At 38.3% G+C, this 17,545-nt stretch overlaps 1 protein-coding gene across 2 annotated transcripts in view; it reads left to right on the top strand.

Moving 5' to 3' along the window:
- LOC109427075 (ATP-binding cassette subfamily G member 4) overlaps positions 1-16,228 on the top strand; it is a 157,856-nt gene extending 141,628 nt beyond the window's left edge. For both annotated transcript variants that reach the window (XM_062859178.1, XM_029867140.2), the window contains 3 exons: positions 9,966-10,676; positions 10,735-10,835; positions 15,133-16,228. In XM_062859178.1, the coding sequence (XP_062715162.1) occupies positions 9,966-10,676; positions 10,735-10,835; positions 15,133-15,633 (1,313 nt within the window). In that variant the 3' untranslated portion in view covers positions 15,634-16,228. The remainder of the gene's footprint in view (positions 1-9,965; positions 10,677-10,734; positions 10,836-15,132) is intronic.
- Positions 16,229-17,545: the final 1,317 nt, after the last annotated feature.

Below are 17,545 nucleotides of genomic sequence, written 5' to 3'. Positions count from 1 at the left end.
CTCCAAGCATTTCTGCTGGAACTTCTCAAGAAATCCTTCAGGAATTCCGTCAAGGATTTTTTCAGGAATTTCTTCAAACATTCGTTCAGGAATACCTCTTCGAATTCCTTCATAAAATCCTACAAGGAATATGTCATGAAGTCCTTCAAGGAATCCCTCAGATGAGCCTTAAGAAATTATCTTGTAGGAGTTCCTCATGGAAAATATTTTTCCTGAATTTCGGAGATCACGCTTGGAGCCATACCTGAATGGATCCTTGGAAGATTTTCTAAAGAAATTGTGGAGGTATTCCCGAAGGAATTCTTGTAGAAATGTTTGCAAGAATTTTTGGAGGAATTTCTAATAGAATCTTTGTCTTGATGAATTCCAAGACGTTTTCGGAAGAATCATTGGGTTGATTTTGCAGGTATATTTGATGACATTCTTGAAGGATTACTACAGTACAAGGAGTAGCTTGAGGATTTAGGTAAAGAATTCCTGAAGAAATTTTGAAGGCAAAGAGATTTTTGGAAGAACTAATGATGACATGACTATTATTTCTCAAAGAAATCAATGGCGGAAACCTCAATGAATTCCTCACAAATTCTTTGGAGCAAATCGAAAAATAAAAGAGATCCTGTATATTTGGAGGAATTTATGCAGGAGGCCTTGGGGAAAATTCTGTATAAATCCTTTGGGGATGACTGTGTTCATACTTGTAGGATTATCTGAAGGAAAACTTTAAAAAATCCTTGATCGAATCTTTGTATTGTAGCTTGAAAAAAAAACCCTTGGAGAAAAAGATTAAATCTTCACTGAACTTCCATAAAAGATTGTTGATCAAATTGTGAAAAAGGACTTAAAAATTCGCATAAGGAATCTTTGGTTGATTTTCTACAGCAATTATTGGAGGAATTCTGTCGAAATCCCTGCAGGTAGAACTAAAGAAATGCTTGAACAAATTCTTAAGAAATCCTTTGAAGGACTTCAAGAAAAACCATTTGAGGCATTGCAAAAAATTCTTGGAGAAATTTCTTAAAAAAAAAGAATTCCTAAAGAATTCTTCTCCAAAATTGCTGAAGTGATTATGTGAGGTAGCCCCAAAAGAATCATTTGTGGAAATCTTGAAAAAACTTTTTATAGAATTCATGGGAATACATATAATTGAAGAAATTGCTTCAGAAACGCATGGAGGAGTTTGTAGCAACTTTCGAAGGAAATCTTAGAGAAATTTGTAAAGAAGTCCTTGAAGGAATTCCTAGATAAATCGTAAAATATATTCAAGAAAAAGTTCTTGGAGTTCCTCACTTGGAACAAATGCATCATGAAATCGTAAGAATCTTTTTTAAAAGTTTCGTGAAGGAAATCTGGACGAAACTGGTGTTCCTGATGGAAACCTTGTAAGAATCTCTTCAGCAAATACTCTAAAAATTTTCTTCGGAAATTCCTTTGGGAACTCCCTAAGGATTTTTTTTTCTGATTTCATTCTGCATTATTTCTAGAAAATTTCTGTGGCTATTATTTTGGAAACTGTTTCAGCTATTGTGTCGAAAATTGAGTGCGCTATCCCTTTGTTAAAAATTCTCAAGTTTTTTTTAGGATCTCTGTTAGAAGTATCATTGAAAATTTCTGCGGCAAATCTATTGAGAAATTGTTAGGCAATTCCTTTGAAAACTTCTTTAATGAACTCTCGGCAATGCTTCAGCAATGACTTTACGAACTTCAGATTCTTATTTCTACGGAAATTTCTTTAAAAATTTTGTCTGCAACTTTGGGAATAACTTTAACACTCTTTTGGAAACTTCTTCGCCAATTCATATGGAAATTGATTGGTTAATTCATTTGGCATTTTTTTCGGCAATTCCTTTGGAATTTGTTTTGGTAGCTCTTTTGATATTTTTTTGGCAATAAAATTCGAAATTGATTTTAGTTATTATTTTTGAAGTTTCGATATTCTTTGGGCAATTGCTTTGGAAATTTATCAGGAAACTCCTACGGGATTTCAGCGATTTCATTAAAAGTTTCACCGGCAGTCCCTTTGCTAATATGCCTGAAATTTACGTTTGTTTTTATTTCAATAGTTCCTTTAGAAATTCATTCGACAGGTACTTTGAAAATTTCTTAGTCAATTCGTTTGACTGACTCCGGTAATTCCTCAGAAAATTCCTTTGGTAATTCCTCTGGATTTTTTTCATAATTCTTTACAGAATTACGTCTGTTATGCAGCTGGTTTGTGTCTGGTTTTACAGTTCTATGAGATACACTCTTGCGAATTAAAAAAAAATCCAAGGATTTAAAACGGAACGGCCGAAGAAAATCGCAAAGGAATTACCTAAGGAATTTCCAAAAAAAACTAGAGAAGTTTACAAACAATTTCCTAAGAAAATCACAAAGCAATTTCTAAAAATGTTTTTTTATTTTATTTTTTGAAAAAAAATCTAATGTTTTTTTTTTAATTTCTAATGAGGAGTTCTTGAATCCTTGAATAAATTATTGGAGGAATTTCTTAAAAATCTTCGAAAAAATCTTGCTGAAGTAATTATATAAATACATGAAGAAATCCTTGCATGAAAGATTGCCCGAAAGATTTGTTGTAAAAAAAATAATTTGTGAAATACTTGGGGACATCAGTTTAACCCTTCAGGACGCGCGTCAAAAAAAACCTCGCTCGTCGTATACAGCGCAAGCACAGTGTATTTTTAGGCTCAAACAGGCGTGCGTCCTGAAAGTTTAAGTAAGAATGAATGAAATCAATTGAGGAAATTCTAAGAGAATACTTTAATAAATTTTGAACGAATCTTTGGAGAAATCATAAGAGCATTTATTGGATGAACTACTAAAGACATCTTTAGAAAAATTCCCGAAGAAGTTTGGGAGGGATTTATAAAGACCTCTTTGAAGGAATTTCTTTAAAATTTTGAATAAAACCTTGGAAGAATTCCTAAAGCGAGTCCTGAAAAAGTCCCAAGTGTAATCCTCGGTAGAATTCTTTGAGAAATTGTTAAATAAATTAAACAAGGGAAGCTTTATTCGATTGTTGAAACCCTTGCAGTAGTTTCTAACAAGATCCTTGAAGGAATTCTGAAAGAATTTTTTGATAATTCTCGAAAGTTTTGTTTTGGAGAAATATTTAAGAAATCCTTGGAAAAATCCCCGTAGGAATTCTAAAAGCGATTCCTGGAGAATTCCCTATGGATATCCTCTATGAAATCTTAATCTTGCATTAATCACTTAAAAGATGCTTCTAGGCATTCTTAAAGATTTCCTGAAGAAAGTAGCAAAACAGTCTTAGGAGGAATCCTTGGAGTAACATGAGAATTTTGTTTTTATTTGATAAGATAGGGCATCTGTTCCTTTACTATTTATGCATATACGCTCCAATTTTCATCCGCCTTAAATCAAAGGAATGAAGCGCTTTTTGTCTTGTTTCTTTTTTTTTGTATTTTTGTTAGAAGTGATGATAACAAAAATTACGTAATCATCGGTTCCGTAATCGCTTTGTTTTCGAATAGAATTTATTTGCGATTGTAGGATTATTAAGGACATGTTGACTCTACCAGGAATTCTCAGAGATTTTTTAAACGATTTTTTCGGAGGAATTTCTAGCGGAATCATTAATAACCTGGTAAACGAAGGTCTCGAAAGAACTTCGAAAAATCACAATAGATTTTTTTAAATAGTGCCCAGAGAAATGTTAGCAAAAATTCCTGTAGGAATCCTTGGAAAATGTCCTTGAGTTGATGAATATTAAAGAATTCGTTGGAGGAATTCCCGAAGGATTTTTCGACAGGATTTCTGCAAAACTCCTACGAAGTTCCTCTGAGAATATTCTTAGAGGAACTTCTGTAGGAATCCTTGGAGATTAAAAAAAATCCAACGGATTCTTTGGGACTTGAAGAACCCTTGCAGATTTTTATCGAAACAAGCGTTCTTTAAGGAATCATTGGAGGAATTTCTGAAGAAATCCTTAGAATCCTTGTGAGCATAACGTGATATTTTATTGCGTTTCAATTCCTTTGTGTTCCCGGTTAAATTAACTAAACAGTTTTAATTTCCGTGGGTAGAATGACAATTCAATCGATAAAATGACAGTTCACCCCGAACAAAAAAAATCCCCATACAAACTTTAAATGAAATAATCGGGATACCCCTACAGAACCCGATTCCAATTTTATTTTTTCGGAAGAATATGTGGTTCCAAAAAAATCTTTGGAGAATTTTTTGTAGTATTTTTTTCTGGAATCTTCTAAATGAATCCTCAGAGATATTATTGATAGAAACCCTGGTGGACTTCCTGAACAAATGTTTTGAGAAATACTCGATGAAGCCTTTGCAAGAATCTTTTGAAGTACTTTGAAGTATTTTTGAAAACATCTTCGGAGACAACACTGTAAGAACTCCTGAAGGGGTGCTTATAGAAATACTGAATGACATCCTTGCATTAACGACTTGAAAGATTCTTGAAGACAAATTGTTCTTCAAGAAAGATTAATTTTAAAGAAAACTGTAAAGCAATCTTTGAAGGAATTCCTTAAAGATTACTTGGTACAATTCCCAAATAATTTGTTAAAAAAATTCGAGATAATTCTTTGAAAAAATCTTACGTTCATTGATGGATTTCATTCGTTTTTTCATCGTTTTGTACAAAATACAACAGTGCGATCAGTAATTTTCATGGGGGCCCACGAATTTTGTTCCGCACCGGGCCCCCAAATTCCTAGCTACGCCACTGCCCGGGGCGTTTCAGAGGGCTTTAGTTTCGGATAGTTTCACGGCGGTTCAAATAGTTCGAGCGGGGTTTCAGAAAGTTTCAGAAGTTTCTGGAAATCTCAGGGTGTTTCAAAATGAATTTCAAGGCGATTCAGTGAGTTTTAGGAGGCTTCAGAAGGTTCCCGGGAGTTTCAGGGGGCCTTAGAAGAGCTTCAGGAGACTTTCAAAAGGGTTGCAAGGTGTGTCATGACATTTCAGTGGGCAGCAAAGGAATTTCCGGAGGTTTTAAAGGTGGCTCCTGGGGATTTAGAAAAAACTGGGTGTCTCAGGGGGTTTCAAGGCGTTTCAATGAGTTTCAGGGGCTTCAGAGGATTCTCGGGAGTTTCAGGGGGATTCAGGGGGTTTACAAGCTTTCCAAGGCATTTTAGTGGGTTTCAGGAGGCTTCAGAGAAGTTTCCGGGGTTCAAAGGCGCATGAGGGCGTTTTAGGAGACTTCAAGGCGTTTCAGTGGGAGTTATGGGGGGGGGGGTGCGTCTATATGTATGAGTTTCGAGGCATTCAGTGGGTTTCAGGAAGCTTCAGAGGGTTCCCGGGGTTTTCAGGGGGCTTCAGGAGACCAGTATAGGGCACTTTTAAAGGGGTTGCAATGCGTTTTATTGCGTTTAAATGGGTTTCGAATGGGTTCGTACAGGTTTCGCAGAGGGCTCTTGGAGTTCAAGAGAAATTCCTGGGACCTATGAAATCTCTCCCAATTGTGGGGTTAAAGGCATTTCAATATGTTCCGGGAGCTTTCAAAGGGCATCAGGGGGTTTCAGAAGGCTTCAGAAGAGCTTCAGCTCCTAGGCGTTTCAATGGGTTTCATGGGGTTTTGGGGGGCTTCAAGAGTTTTTTCAAGGGTGTTTTCAGAGGTGTAATAAAATATTTCAGGAAGTTTCAGGGGGTTTCCTGATGCTTCAGATGCGTTCACGAGAGCTCCAGGAGAGTTCCCTTGGGTTTACGAGAAGTTTCTGGGAATCTCAAGGGGTTTCATATAATTTCAAGTTACTGCAGTGGGTTTTAGAAGGCTTCGAGGAGTTCCACGGGGTTTCAGAAGAGCTTCAGGAAACTTTCAAAGGGGTTACAAGGCATGTTATGGCGTTTCAGTGGGCTGCAAAGGAGTTCCTGGAGGTTTCAAAGATAGCTCGTGGAGGTTTAAGAGAAATTACATGGAGTCTCCGGAGGGTTTGAGGTGTGTTGCAAGGAGTTTCAAACGTTTCAGAGGCGTGATCGGATTCTCGAAAGCTTCATGGGGTTTCCAGGCGTTTCAGGGTGCTCTCAAAAAAAAACTTTCTTTCCCGGAATTCACAGAGAAAATCCTGGATATTTCAGCGAGGCTTTGAGGTTGAAGAAGTTGTCATTGATATAATCGGCATCATATAAAAGTCGACAACAGTGGTCTTTTTCAAAACTTTAATAGCTGCATTGAAAATATATTTACTGTACTCAATTTCCTACCCGCAACCCAGTGAGAAAAATGCTAGCAAATTTTCAATGATGACGATTATTTCAATGACGACTTCTTCAAACTTAAAGGGTTTTCAAGACGTTTCAGGAGGATTTCATAAGACTTCAGGAAGTTTCAGAAGGTTTCAGGAGGTTTCTGGGGATTTCTGCATAGTTTTAGAGAGGTTCGTTTTTGGGGAGGCTCAAAAGCAGGGAACTGCAGAAATATTAAAGTGAAGTTTTCGATGATTTTAGTGGGGTTTAGATTCAGAAAGGTTTCAGATGAGCAGGCGCTTCAATGCGATTCAGTGAATTTCAGGGGGATTCCCGGTGGTCTCAGGGGGGCGTTAGATAGGTGTCATGACGGTTCAAGGAGTTTCGAATTGCTCTATTGGGTTCAAGGAGTTTCAGAGGAATTTAGGAGAAGTTTACAGGGGTTTGAAGAGGGGTTAAGAAATAGGTTTCAAAGCCTTTCAAGTGTTTAGGAGAATCTAAATGAGTTTCGGAGTGTTCCATGGGAGTTTTGAAGCGTTTCAGGACACTACGGAAAAGCTTTAGAAAAATTTCGCGGGTACACAAGGTGCGTCAACGCGTTTTAAAGGGCTTCAGGGGGTTTCACAGGGACGTTTCAGTGGGAATCTTATGGGGGTTTATATGAGTTTCAAGGCATTTCAATTGGTTTCAGGGAGCTTCAAGGGGCTTCAGAAGGCTTCAAAGAGCTTCAGGACACCTTCAAATGAATTGCATTACGTTTCATTGCCTTTAAGTGGGTTTCAAGGGGTTCCTGGAGATTTCAAAGAGGGCTTCTGGAGGGAGGTTTGAGAGAAATTTCTTACAGTCTCAGGGGGTTTAGATGCGTTTCAAAGCGTTTCAGGGGATTTCAGCAGGCTCGAGGGGCTTCTCGAAAGTTTAGTGGGTTTCAGGAGGTTTCATGGGGATTTAGGGGCTACAGGGTTTTTTTTTACGAGAAGGTTCTCGAAGGTGTAAGAGAAAATTCCGGGAGCTCCAGGAGCTCTCAGAAATGGGGAATTCTCTGGGTGAATTGGATGGGATTTTAAAACGTTTAAATCTGTCTGTTTCCGAAGCTTTCATGAGCTTTCAAATGGTTGCAGGGGATGCCATGGGGCTCAGGAGTGTTAAAGACAAGATTACGGCTATCTTAGGGGGTTTCAGAAAGGTTTCTGTTACGTACGCGCTCACGAGGTGGTCGAGTGAATCGTTGTACATAAATTACGCAATACAGTGAATACATTTTTACTGCGATATGTTCAGTTTTAACCAGGGAATCGCGCTACTTGGGCGGTGGCTTCTATATTCGTCTGTTTTCCACTATAACTCAGTCAAATTTGAACCAATTGGCAAAACTTTTGGAATGTGGCGAGATAGGTATAATATCTACCCGTGTACAACATTTCAAGTCAATTGGTTCAAAATTGACTGAGTTATAATGGAAAACAGACGAATATAGAAGCCACCGCCCAAGTGGCGCGATACCCCAGATAACTTTTGAAATTTCAATGATGACGACTTCTTCAACCTTAAAGGGTTTTCAAGACGTTTCAATGTGTTTCAGGAGAGTTCCATGACATTTCATGAGGTTTCGGGGGGCTTCAAAAGAAGTTCGCGGGGATCTGGGGGATTCATAAGCCGTTTCAAGGAGCTTCAGGATTGTCAATGAGAAGTTTACGTTGATCTTATGGGGTTTCAGAAATGTTTCAGATGAGCAGGCGTTTCAATGTGATTCAAGGGAATTCCCGGGGTCTCAAAGGGATGTTTCATGGGTTTCATGACGTTCTAAGGAGTGTCTTGGGGCTTTCGGAGTCTAAAGCGCTTCAGAGGAATTCAAAAGAAGTTTACGGGGGGTCTCAAGATGGATTTAGAAAGGCTTCACGACGTTTCAAGGGGTTTCGAAGGATTTGAGTGGGTTTCTGGGAGTTGCATGGTAGTTTTGGAGCGCTTCAGTGCACTACACTGTTGTAATTCTGCAAAGTGACATAAGCGCCATTCCCATTTTTTACATCTATTTGCATATATCTGGTAAAAAATAGCATTGTGACAAATATGCTATGTTGGGATGCAAGAACTAGTCGTAGTCTAGCATCTATGAAAGGAAAGTTAGAGTATGACTAAGAGTTTGATGCATAAAATATACCAAAATGATCAATATAACTTACGTTACTTTGTTCCCGGGAGTATCAGATGGCTTCAGGGCACTTTTACAGGGTTTGCAATACGCTTCATCGCTTGGGTTTTAAAGAGGTTCCTGGGGGTTTAAGAGCAATTCTTCTCGGGAGTTCCGGGGGAGTCCCATAGGATTTTAGAGTTCTCAGAAGAGGGGAATTTTCAGGGAGGTTTTGAGGGGATTTTAAGAGATTTCAATTTGTTTCAGGAGGTTCCAGCAGGCTTCAGGAATTAAAAAAAAGTTCGTGGGGATCTGAGGGGGTCAAATGCGTTTTAAGGCGTTCCAGGGGGCTTCGAGAGTGTTAAAGAGGAGCCTTATCGGCGGTCTTCGTTAGTGTGAAGAGCAGTGGAGCAACGGTTTCCGTTGCAGATATAAACGTTGTTTTTACAGGGTTTGTTGTCGAGGGTGCTGGGATTCTGGACATTGACGTTGGCACAGAAGAAGATGACTCTCGAATCTCCGTCGTGACTGGAGATATCCAGACCAGGCTCATTTGAGCTGGTGTAGCTTACAGTGAAGTCAAATGTTCGAATGTTGCTGCAAGTGTCGATGGCACCTGTGTCACAGGAACGGTCAGTATTGGAGCTGATAAAAAAAAGGTGGACGTGACGGAGAATGACGGCTGATTGAGCCTGACTCGGTTGATGTAGATTCCAGGTTTGTAGCACGCCTGTCTTCTCACACGTTATACATGACGTTTCTGATCCGCTCTAATACTACGGCAGGTGCCTATCGCCAGGAAATGCTTGCGTGTACTTTAGCGTAGACCAGGTCATGTTTTCTGAATGACCGTGCATTTTGATGATGGTTCGAATTTTGCGCCGGAGCATGTCACTGGGGGTTGAAGGAAGTCGGAGAGCTACGAACCTGGTTGCAGAGCTGGTCCAGCACAAGCTGATTGCGCTGCTGCTGGACTACGTAGAATTGAACCGTCTTTTCCGGGTGTTCCTCACCTACACATTGCTTGTGTTTGTTTGTTTCGTTGTATACCAATTACTGGGAAATTTGATCTTCTTAGCGCTAGAGCAATGTGTGTCTTTGTGACCGATTTGGCCAAATTCCTTGCTCCAGTTTTTCTACAACGGACAGTCTCTAGATAAGGCGTAGCTGGATCGGCGCTCTTCGGTCGTTGGATCTTGACTATAATGATTTCCTGGATTTTCGATAATTCCGCTTGCTATACTGCTTGCACTCCTATCGATGAAGACACTGTCTTGATCATCTCCGTGTCGTGCTCGATGTTGAGAAGGCACTGACACACACACGTCCAAAATCTTCTTCGGGGTTACGTCGCCGCGCTCTTCAATGCGGCTATGCAACCTCGTGCTGATCTCCGCATCTCTTTCCGTCTCAGCCCGCAGTCGGACATGAAGCACTTGAATTGGTCCTCCGAAAGCTTCAAACTCGAAACAGAGTTTATTCACTCGAAAGGAAAACGCCGCTAAGGGATAGGGAGGTCTAGTGCTGTGATACGCTTTATACGAAATATTAAAAAATAAAAACTTACTATTACAACTGTAGACCTTATGTTGGAAACAGTGGCGATTCCCCTACCTCATATTTACTACTGTTCAACAAGCCCAAACCCTTGATTTTTTTTTAATCTTTGCAGTGATGGAAGTGGCCTGCGGTGAGCACGGAGACTGGAACAGCAAACTGGTGACGGCGGTCAGCAACGGCAAATGCAACAACTACAATCAACCGGTATTGGCGCAAAGTAAATCGCAGGTGAATCTTCCCCTAGCTAGCGATCAGCAGACGGAGAAGATCGTGAGTGTCCTGTCGCTGGGAGCCGGCGAAGACGACCTGGTTAAACCGTCCGCCGTCGAGTTCACCACCATCAATATCGAACCACTGAACAATGAGAGCAAGTTTTCATCCCAGGCCGTTGTCAGCAGTAGTAAAACGGTCGATGACTCCGTCGGCGGAACCAGTACGGGGAAGGGTACCTCCGACGGTGGCGGAGGGACTGTAACAACTACCGGGGGACCTATGTCTGCTTCGTCCAAACCGACCTGCACCACGTCGCTGCTGGACTCGACCGAGAGCGTGAGCATCGAGGTGCCGAAAAAGATGGCCGGTTTCCCGACGTCCGGTTGGATGCAGTTCTGGATCCTGTTGAAGCGGACGTTCATCACAATCATGCGGGATCAGACGCTGACGCAGATGAGACTGGTGTCGCACGTGGTCGTAGGGGCCATCATCGGCATGATCTACTACGACATCGGGAACGACGCGGCCAAAATTATGAGCAACGCCGGGTGCATATTCTTTACCACGATGTTTACGATGTTCACCGCCATGATGCCAACCATTCTGACGTGTAAGTTGCTGGGCAAGGATTGTAGGAATATCACTTTCAATCTGTTGATTTATTGTAGTTCCGACGGAAATGGCTGTATTTGTGAGGGAACATCTCAATTATTGGTATTCGCTTAAATCTTTCTATTTCGCGAAAACGGTTGCGGATCTTCCTTTTCAAGTAAGTATTGAATTGAAATTATCTTTCTTTAATCCCTGGCCAAGTTCGCAGGGGTTTACGGTATTAAAGTGAAGGAGTTTCATTTTGATTATTGTAATGTAGTGTTCTTTAGTGAAACATATAGGGTGTCCCAGAAAGTATGGGCACAACTTTGTATAGCGAGAATACAATCATTTTTTAACAAACAACAATTTTTATATTTTTGTATTTTTATTCAAAGTATTTTTATTGATACCTGTGAAAAAGTTATACATTTAAAAGAGTTTTTGTATGCAGAATGTTTAAAATGAAAAAAAGAACTTTCAAAACTCCTGCACAACCTACTTTTTTACCGTTTTGCCAAGTACACAAATTCGAAACAATTTTTTTGAATTTTTGTGGCATGATATATTCGTAAACATGTTTCCTCGGATGCTTGTTTGAAAATTTTCATAAGAATATGGTTTGCCTGTGCGTACTGGCCTTTCAGAATTTTGAGAAAATCGAAAAAATCGCTTTTTCTATTTCTGGATGAGACATGCCCACAGACATTCGAGTTTTAAAACATGTTTTAACGAGAATTAAAAAAATCTATCTACACTTAATAAGGCTGGAGTATTTATTAAACTTATAGTGTAATTTAATTGTCTTTTGCTGCATGCTGTGATACATATTTAGAAGCTAGTTTTCAAGTATTTGAAATTCGGAGTTTCAAAAATATCGATTTTTGAGTTTGAATGAAATTTTCAGGTTCGAAAGTATATGTTTTCAATTCAACCTAATATTTGTGTCATAGATACGCATGTAAAAAGTCACGGATATATATTTTTTGAAATTTTTATTAAGCTTAATTTCATGCGTGGAAAATAATTTGTTAAGCGATGTTATTGAAAAATATAGCAATTTGTGCAGAAGCTTTAAAAGGTCTTCTAGGGAAAGTTCTACCGTATTCAAACGATGTGTAAAAATCAAATTCTAATAATTGGCAGGATATGTGTGAAAATAAAGATTAATCATGCATCTGTTTCCAAATGGCAGAGCTTCGAAGTTGTGCCCATACTTTCTGGGACACCTTATATAACCTTTTTAACTGTTGAATGCGCCCCCAACGGTTCATCACGAACCGACTGCTGCAGATGGAGTATGGCTGATCATATGCATCAGACATGCTCGATAAACACGGAGGAACCGCCGGGGTACACTAGAGTCTATTCCCAAGCAATAGTTCTATGTCGGTTGGATTTGAGAAGGTTTTGATGATCGTTACAAATCCTTATAAAAGTATTATAAGATTTGTGACAGGTTTTGAAACCTTTTACAGCTAGCTGAATTCAAATGTTGTTTGGGCTTTCTTTCCCACGTTTCTCGGTTGATTTTGATAGATTTTGATTAGTAATTTATTAATGTCATAGTCGTTTTTCTCGAATTTTGACTATGTTGGTCATATTTTCTTTAAATAAAGCAATGAAAATCAACCGACGAATTAATAGTGGGAAGGAGATTTGCAGCACTTAAGGCTTTTTACGGCATCATCAGCATCGGCAGCCATGTTGGATATGTGGCTCGAAATTTCAAAGTGTTAATTTTCTGCAACCAAAGCGAATATTCGTATGAAAAAGTATCATCCTATATGCTCACTCGCAGTGATTGCGATGATACTTTTTCAGCTGCGTTGCTGCAGAACTGGCGGTTTTTTATCAACTCAAAAACGCGAGGCAAACAATCATTGAAAAGCAAAAAGTCAATGATTCGTTTGAAAACTTGGTGATGCATCATGACACCTTAATTGTGCTGATAGATTCGAAGCTAACGTGCGAACACTTGAACGCATTGTTGACGTCAATGCGTTCGACGTGACATTTTTGACAAAAACTGACTGCTTTTTATTAACTGAACAATGTTACTTGTGTATGACTAGGTTGACATTTCTAGGCTACGCTTGAGAAAATGACATGGTTTATCTAGGTAGGACCGATAGGACAATTGAACTAAATTGTACATACATATTTCAAAGTTTTTCTGGGGATGAATACATAATAGTTGACCCGTGTATTGCTAGGGCCTAGGAGCAAAACGTGTTTGGTGTAAAGGTTCATCAGTTTTGAAACTAGTGTTGAGGTCAATGAACTTGAACAATTTGAGCAAAATTACTGCTTTATTCAACAAAAAATGACGCATAAGCATATTGAGCAACAATTACTAACATAATGAAAATAACTTTTTGACATAACACTTTAATAGAGTAGAAACTACATTTTTCGTTTGACAAGACAAATCGCAAAGCAAGCAGTAGCACTACCTAAATTTGGAATCTACGGCAAATAACTGATAAATTGACGAGAGTTTAACTGACTACATAAACCTTACTACAAAAACAAATTTTCACACTTTCTACCGGAACCTTCCGTGTCAGTTTGCAACAGTGTCTTCTTGGATGCAACTCCATCCGTGCAAGTCTGGTTGCTTCAGAAGAATTATGTTCTTTCCTATCCAAGGCCTAGTTTAGAGGTTTCAGCGCTATTCAGCGACCGGCTAGTAACCTTTCAAAAAGAAAAAGAAAAAAGACATCTTTCTCATAACGACATGGTCAGGATTACAGCATACTCAATTAAATTGTGTTAGGAAATCTTATTTTTTTCATGGGTCTTTAACACAAACTTTTGTTTTCGAATAATTTCAAATACATATTTTTTTCTTATAATTTTATAATTCAGAAAAGTTGATTATATTTCATTATTTTGAGGCCTAATTACATTTCCCGTCAAAATTAATGTTGCATACTTTATTGGTTATACAAGTATTTCATGTTTGAATTCAATGATAATGAATTAGATTGTTGAACCTATGTTTCATTAAATTTCGCGGCATTATTTGCATTATTGTGTCTCAAGTCTAGTCCAATTCCTCTCCCCAACCTATACATTACCCTTCCGATGGTGTTCATGTGGTTCGCACGGACTATTACGGCCATTACCCCTCCTTGATATTCGGCTTTGGATTGACTTGCGCTCTTATTGCCCCACCAAATGCTGCAAAATGAAAATGAAAATGAAATTAATTATCTTTCTTTAATGTTTGGAAAAAAAAGTCCAACCCAAAACACAAGCATGTGCTCTTTAGCGATTTAGTTGATCAGCAGGAGTAAAATCATTTTATTTTGTATGGCAAAAAGCATCTATGTAGGGTAGGGCGGGGCAAGATGAGCAATGAGCACCCTAAGGATAACGTTGAGTTTATTGAAAGTGAACACAATTTTTCAAGGTACCTCTCAGTTGTTCCTTTCTATATCATGTTTTCTACCACCCACAAACATGGCAGGGTTTAAAATTCACAATAAGGATGATTTGTTTGACTAAACAAAAAAGATGTTTTATGGTCAGTTCGAACATGCTGCGGGGCAAGACGAGCACCCCTACGGGGCAAGAAGAGCACTTCTTTAAAAATCCAATATTTTACCTATAAATTGGCCATACAGTGATTGCTATAGCAAGTCTTGTTTATAGTTATGGGATCACGTTCCAAAATTATCAGTTTCTTTTTAGATTATTAAAAAATGCGGTTTTATAATACTTTATACGAAATGGCCCGAAAATCAATAAACGACTATTAAGTGGCTTATTTTTAGAAATTTACGCAACCAAATAGTTACAGAGGATACGGAAATCTATGTTTGGCACTATTGAGTAGATTACAATAATTTCAAAATATTTTCTATACTCCCATCAGGGGTGCTCATCTTGCCCCACTATACAGACAAGTATACAGAAATAACTAAAATTGAATAAATTTTAATGTTTGTTGTTAGAAAATATTTTCTTATATAACTTAAAATGCTTTGTAGTATGCTAGTAATGTTGGCTGATAACCAGAATTATGGTAAAAATTTGATTCTGACGTAAAACCTTATTTTATTTTGATGATTTCTTATAAGAAAATGCTAAAAATCCATGCGATTGACTAATTTGACGATATTTTTCAATTCGCTCATTATGAAGTACCTTTTTTTAGGTTTACAAACAGGATGAACTTTATTCTAAAGGATTATGATGTTGTTTAAACAAAATTCATCATAAAAGTAGTAAAACGGAGGGGTGCTCATCTTGCCCCGGGTGACCATCTTGCCCCGTCCTACCCTAATTTCGAATTTCTCCAAATAAAAAGCTTTTCCCGAAATAATATTTGGTAGGCACCAAAGCGGTAATCATTTTTTTTTCGAAAATTGTGTTCCACTGCGAGAAATTTGCCTTTAGATGCTATTCGTTATACAATATTTTTTTCTGGATTTTCAAAAATATTCTTATCAAACTTCTTTTTTCAGGTTCTCTTCACCAGCGTGTACGTCATCGTAGTGTATTACCTAACATCGCAGCCGATGGAACCGAAGAGGGCCGGGATGTTTGTGCTAATCTGCATCCTAACGTCACTGGTTGCCCAAAGCCTTGGGCTATTGATCGGCGCCGGAATGAGCGTGGAGACGGGTGTCTTCCTGGGGCCGGTGTCCACCATTCCGATCATCTTGTTCTCAGGCTTCTTCGTCAACTTCGACGTAATTCCCAAGTATCTGCAGTGGTTGACGTACGTCAGTTACGTGCGGTATGGCTTTGAGGGCGCCATGGTCTCCGTGTACGGTATGAACCGGGAAAAGCTCAGTTGTACGGAGATCTACTGCCACTACCGGAGTCCGCAGAAGTTCCTGGAGGAGATGTCCATGGACAAAGCCGAGTACTGGATCGATGCGACGGCGCTGTTTTGCCTGTTCATCGGTCTGCGTGTCGTTGCCTATCTTGTGCTGCGCTGGAAACTGCATTCCATCCGTTAAAAAAGTAGAATAACCTATACCCGATTAGGATATTTTATATTTGTTGTATTTTTCATTCGGTAGAATAGTAAAACTTTATTTCCTTTGTATTTTCTGGAAATTGTGCATGCTATGACGGTTGCATCAAAACAGGCAAATCAAAAATTTCAGTTTTATTTCTGTTTTTTTGGAATGAAAATTGAATTATTCCGTGGCGTGCTTTTGGGACGACCGACGAAACCTTACCACAACCGTAACCAAAAACAAACATTTTTGATCTTATAGTATAATGTAATTGATATATACATATATTCATGCTCTAGCCAATATTATACAATGTTCGCTTCGTAAAACGTAAAATTGCTGCCACCAAGTCAAACTCGTTGGGCTGAACGGTCGTCCCTATAGCGCGAAGATGACACCCTAAACCAAACGGTTGAGATTTTTTTACCGAATCACACACTTGCAAATACTCTTAAATACCAATCACATTCGACACCGTGACACGACACATACACTCACAAGCACACCTCCCTCAGAAAGACACACGCCAGCAGAACAATGAACATTCATGTAGTCTCAAAATGTATTCATCCTTATCTAGCTATTAGGGTAAGAGGAATTCCACGGAGTCATGTCAGTCGATCCTGAGCGACCATTTCAAAAATATCTGAAACTTTGCACAGTTTTTCAATTTCATATAAATCGCCATTTTTTGATATTAAACCTTCATATTCACTCACGACTAACTTTTCAAAAGGGTGTATGCGAAAACAGTTCTAAAATATTCTAAAAGCTGTACAGCAAAAACGGATTGTTCGATTGTTATAAATTTTTCAGCAAAGTTAGATAACTAAATGATGATTCCTTAGAAAATATACACTGTAAAAAATTTCTTTTTCTACTTTGAAAAAATATGATATTTGTCACAAAAACTCAAATATCTCAAAACCCTATCTTTTTACCAACTTCAATTTTTTAGGGGAAATGGCCCATTATATCAGCTATCTACCATAAAATTTTGGTGATGGTAAACTGATAAACAAAAAAGTTATGACATTTCAAACATTTCACAATTTTTACATTTAGTAACAAAAAAAATTTTTTTTCTGTGTAAATTATTTCGAGAATTATATTTTGATGCTGATTTTATTGTAAAGGCTACCGCCTGAATTAAACAAGTTGTTTTCATGATACTTTAGTTTGATTATTCGTAATTACTATAGTATCTATTTGAAACTTAGACGCGATCCAGTGTTGTGATCAAAAATATTGAGATTGTCATACTTTTTATTGTACGTGACTGGTGAAAAAATCCCTTGATAGTGTTGAAAAGCTGTTGATTATAAGAAAAATGGAATTGAATTTATTTATAAGACAAAAGCTGTATAATAAAAGTTTTTTATACGCGTATACGTCTAGTTTATCCGCAAAAAAAATCCCTCTTAGAGAACAGACTTTATGATCGGAAGAATGCGAGTAACTTCAACAACAACAAATGCATAAGAGGTACATACCACAGACAAACAGACGAAACGCCTAGAACAATTTTAGTGAAAATTCATCGCCCAGTTCACACTATCACCACCTGGTGGAAATGTTTCACGAAACACTGCGTTGTGCAATATCGTCATCAGAAGGCGCTAGTGTGAAACGTCAAACGCAAAGAAAAACGATGGGCGCTCTTCTTGTTATGAAAGCCACAACCAAGATTCAAAATGATCGTTGAAGGCGTGGTCAATGAAAATTTCGCCAGTGTTACGTTTGTTTGTCTGTATACATACCTGACAATGCTCACGAAAAAAACAAAAAAATACTACCGCTATGAATATTAAAAATTGTATAGTATTTTTTTTTCTTCAGCCACCAACACCAAACAAGTAAGTTAAAATTAATAAGTGATTTTGTTTATTATAATCTAACGAACAAGATG

The sequence above is a fragment of the Aedes albopictus genome, chromosome 3 (genome assembly GCF_035046485.1).
Source record: "Aedes albopictus strain Foshan chromosome 3, AalbF5, whole genome shotgun sequence".
In the NCBI taxonomy this organism is placed as follows: Eukaryota; Metazoa; Arthropoda; class Insecta; order Diptera; family Culicidae; genus Aedes; species Aedes albopictus.
This window is presented reverse-complemented; position numbering and strand designations above follow the sequence as displayed.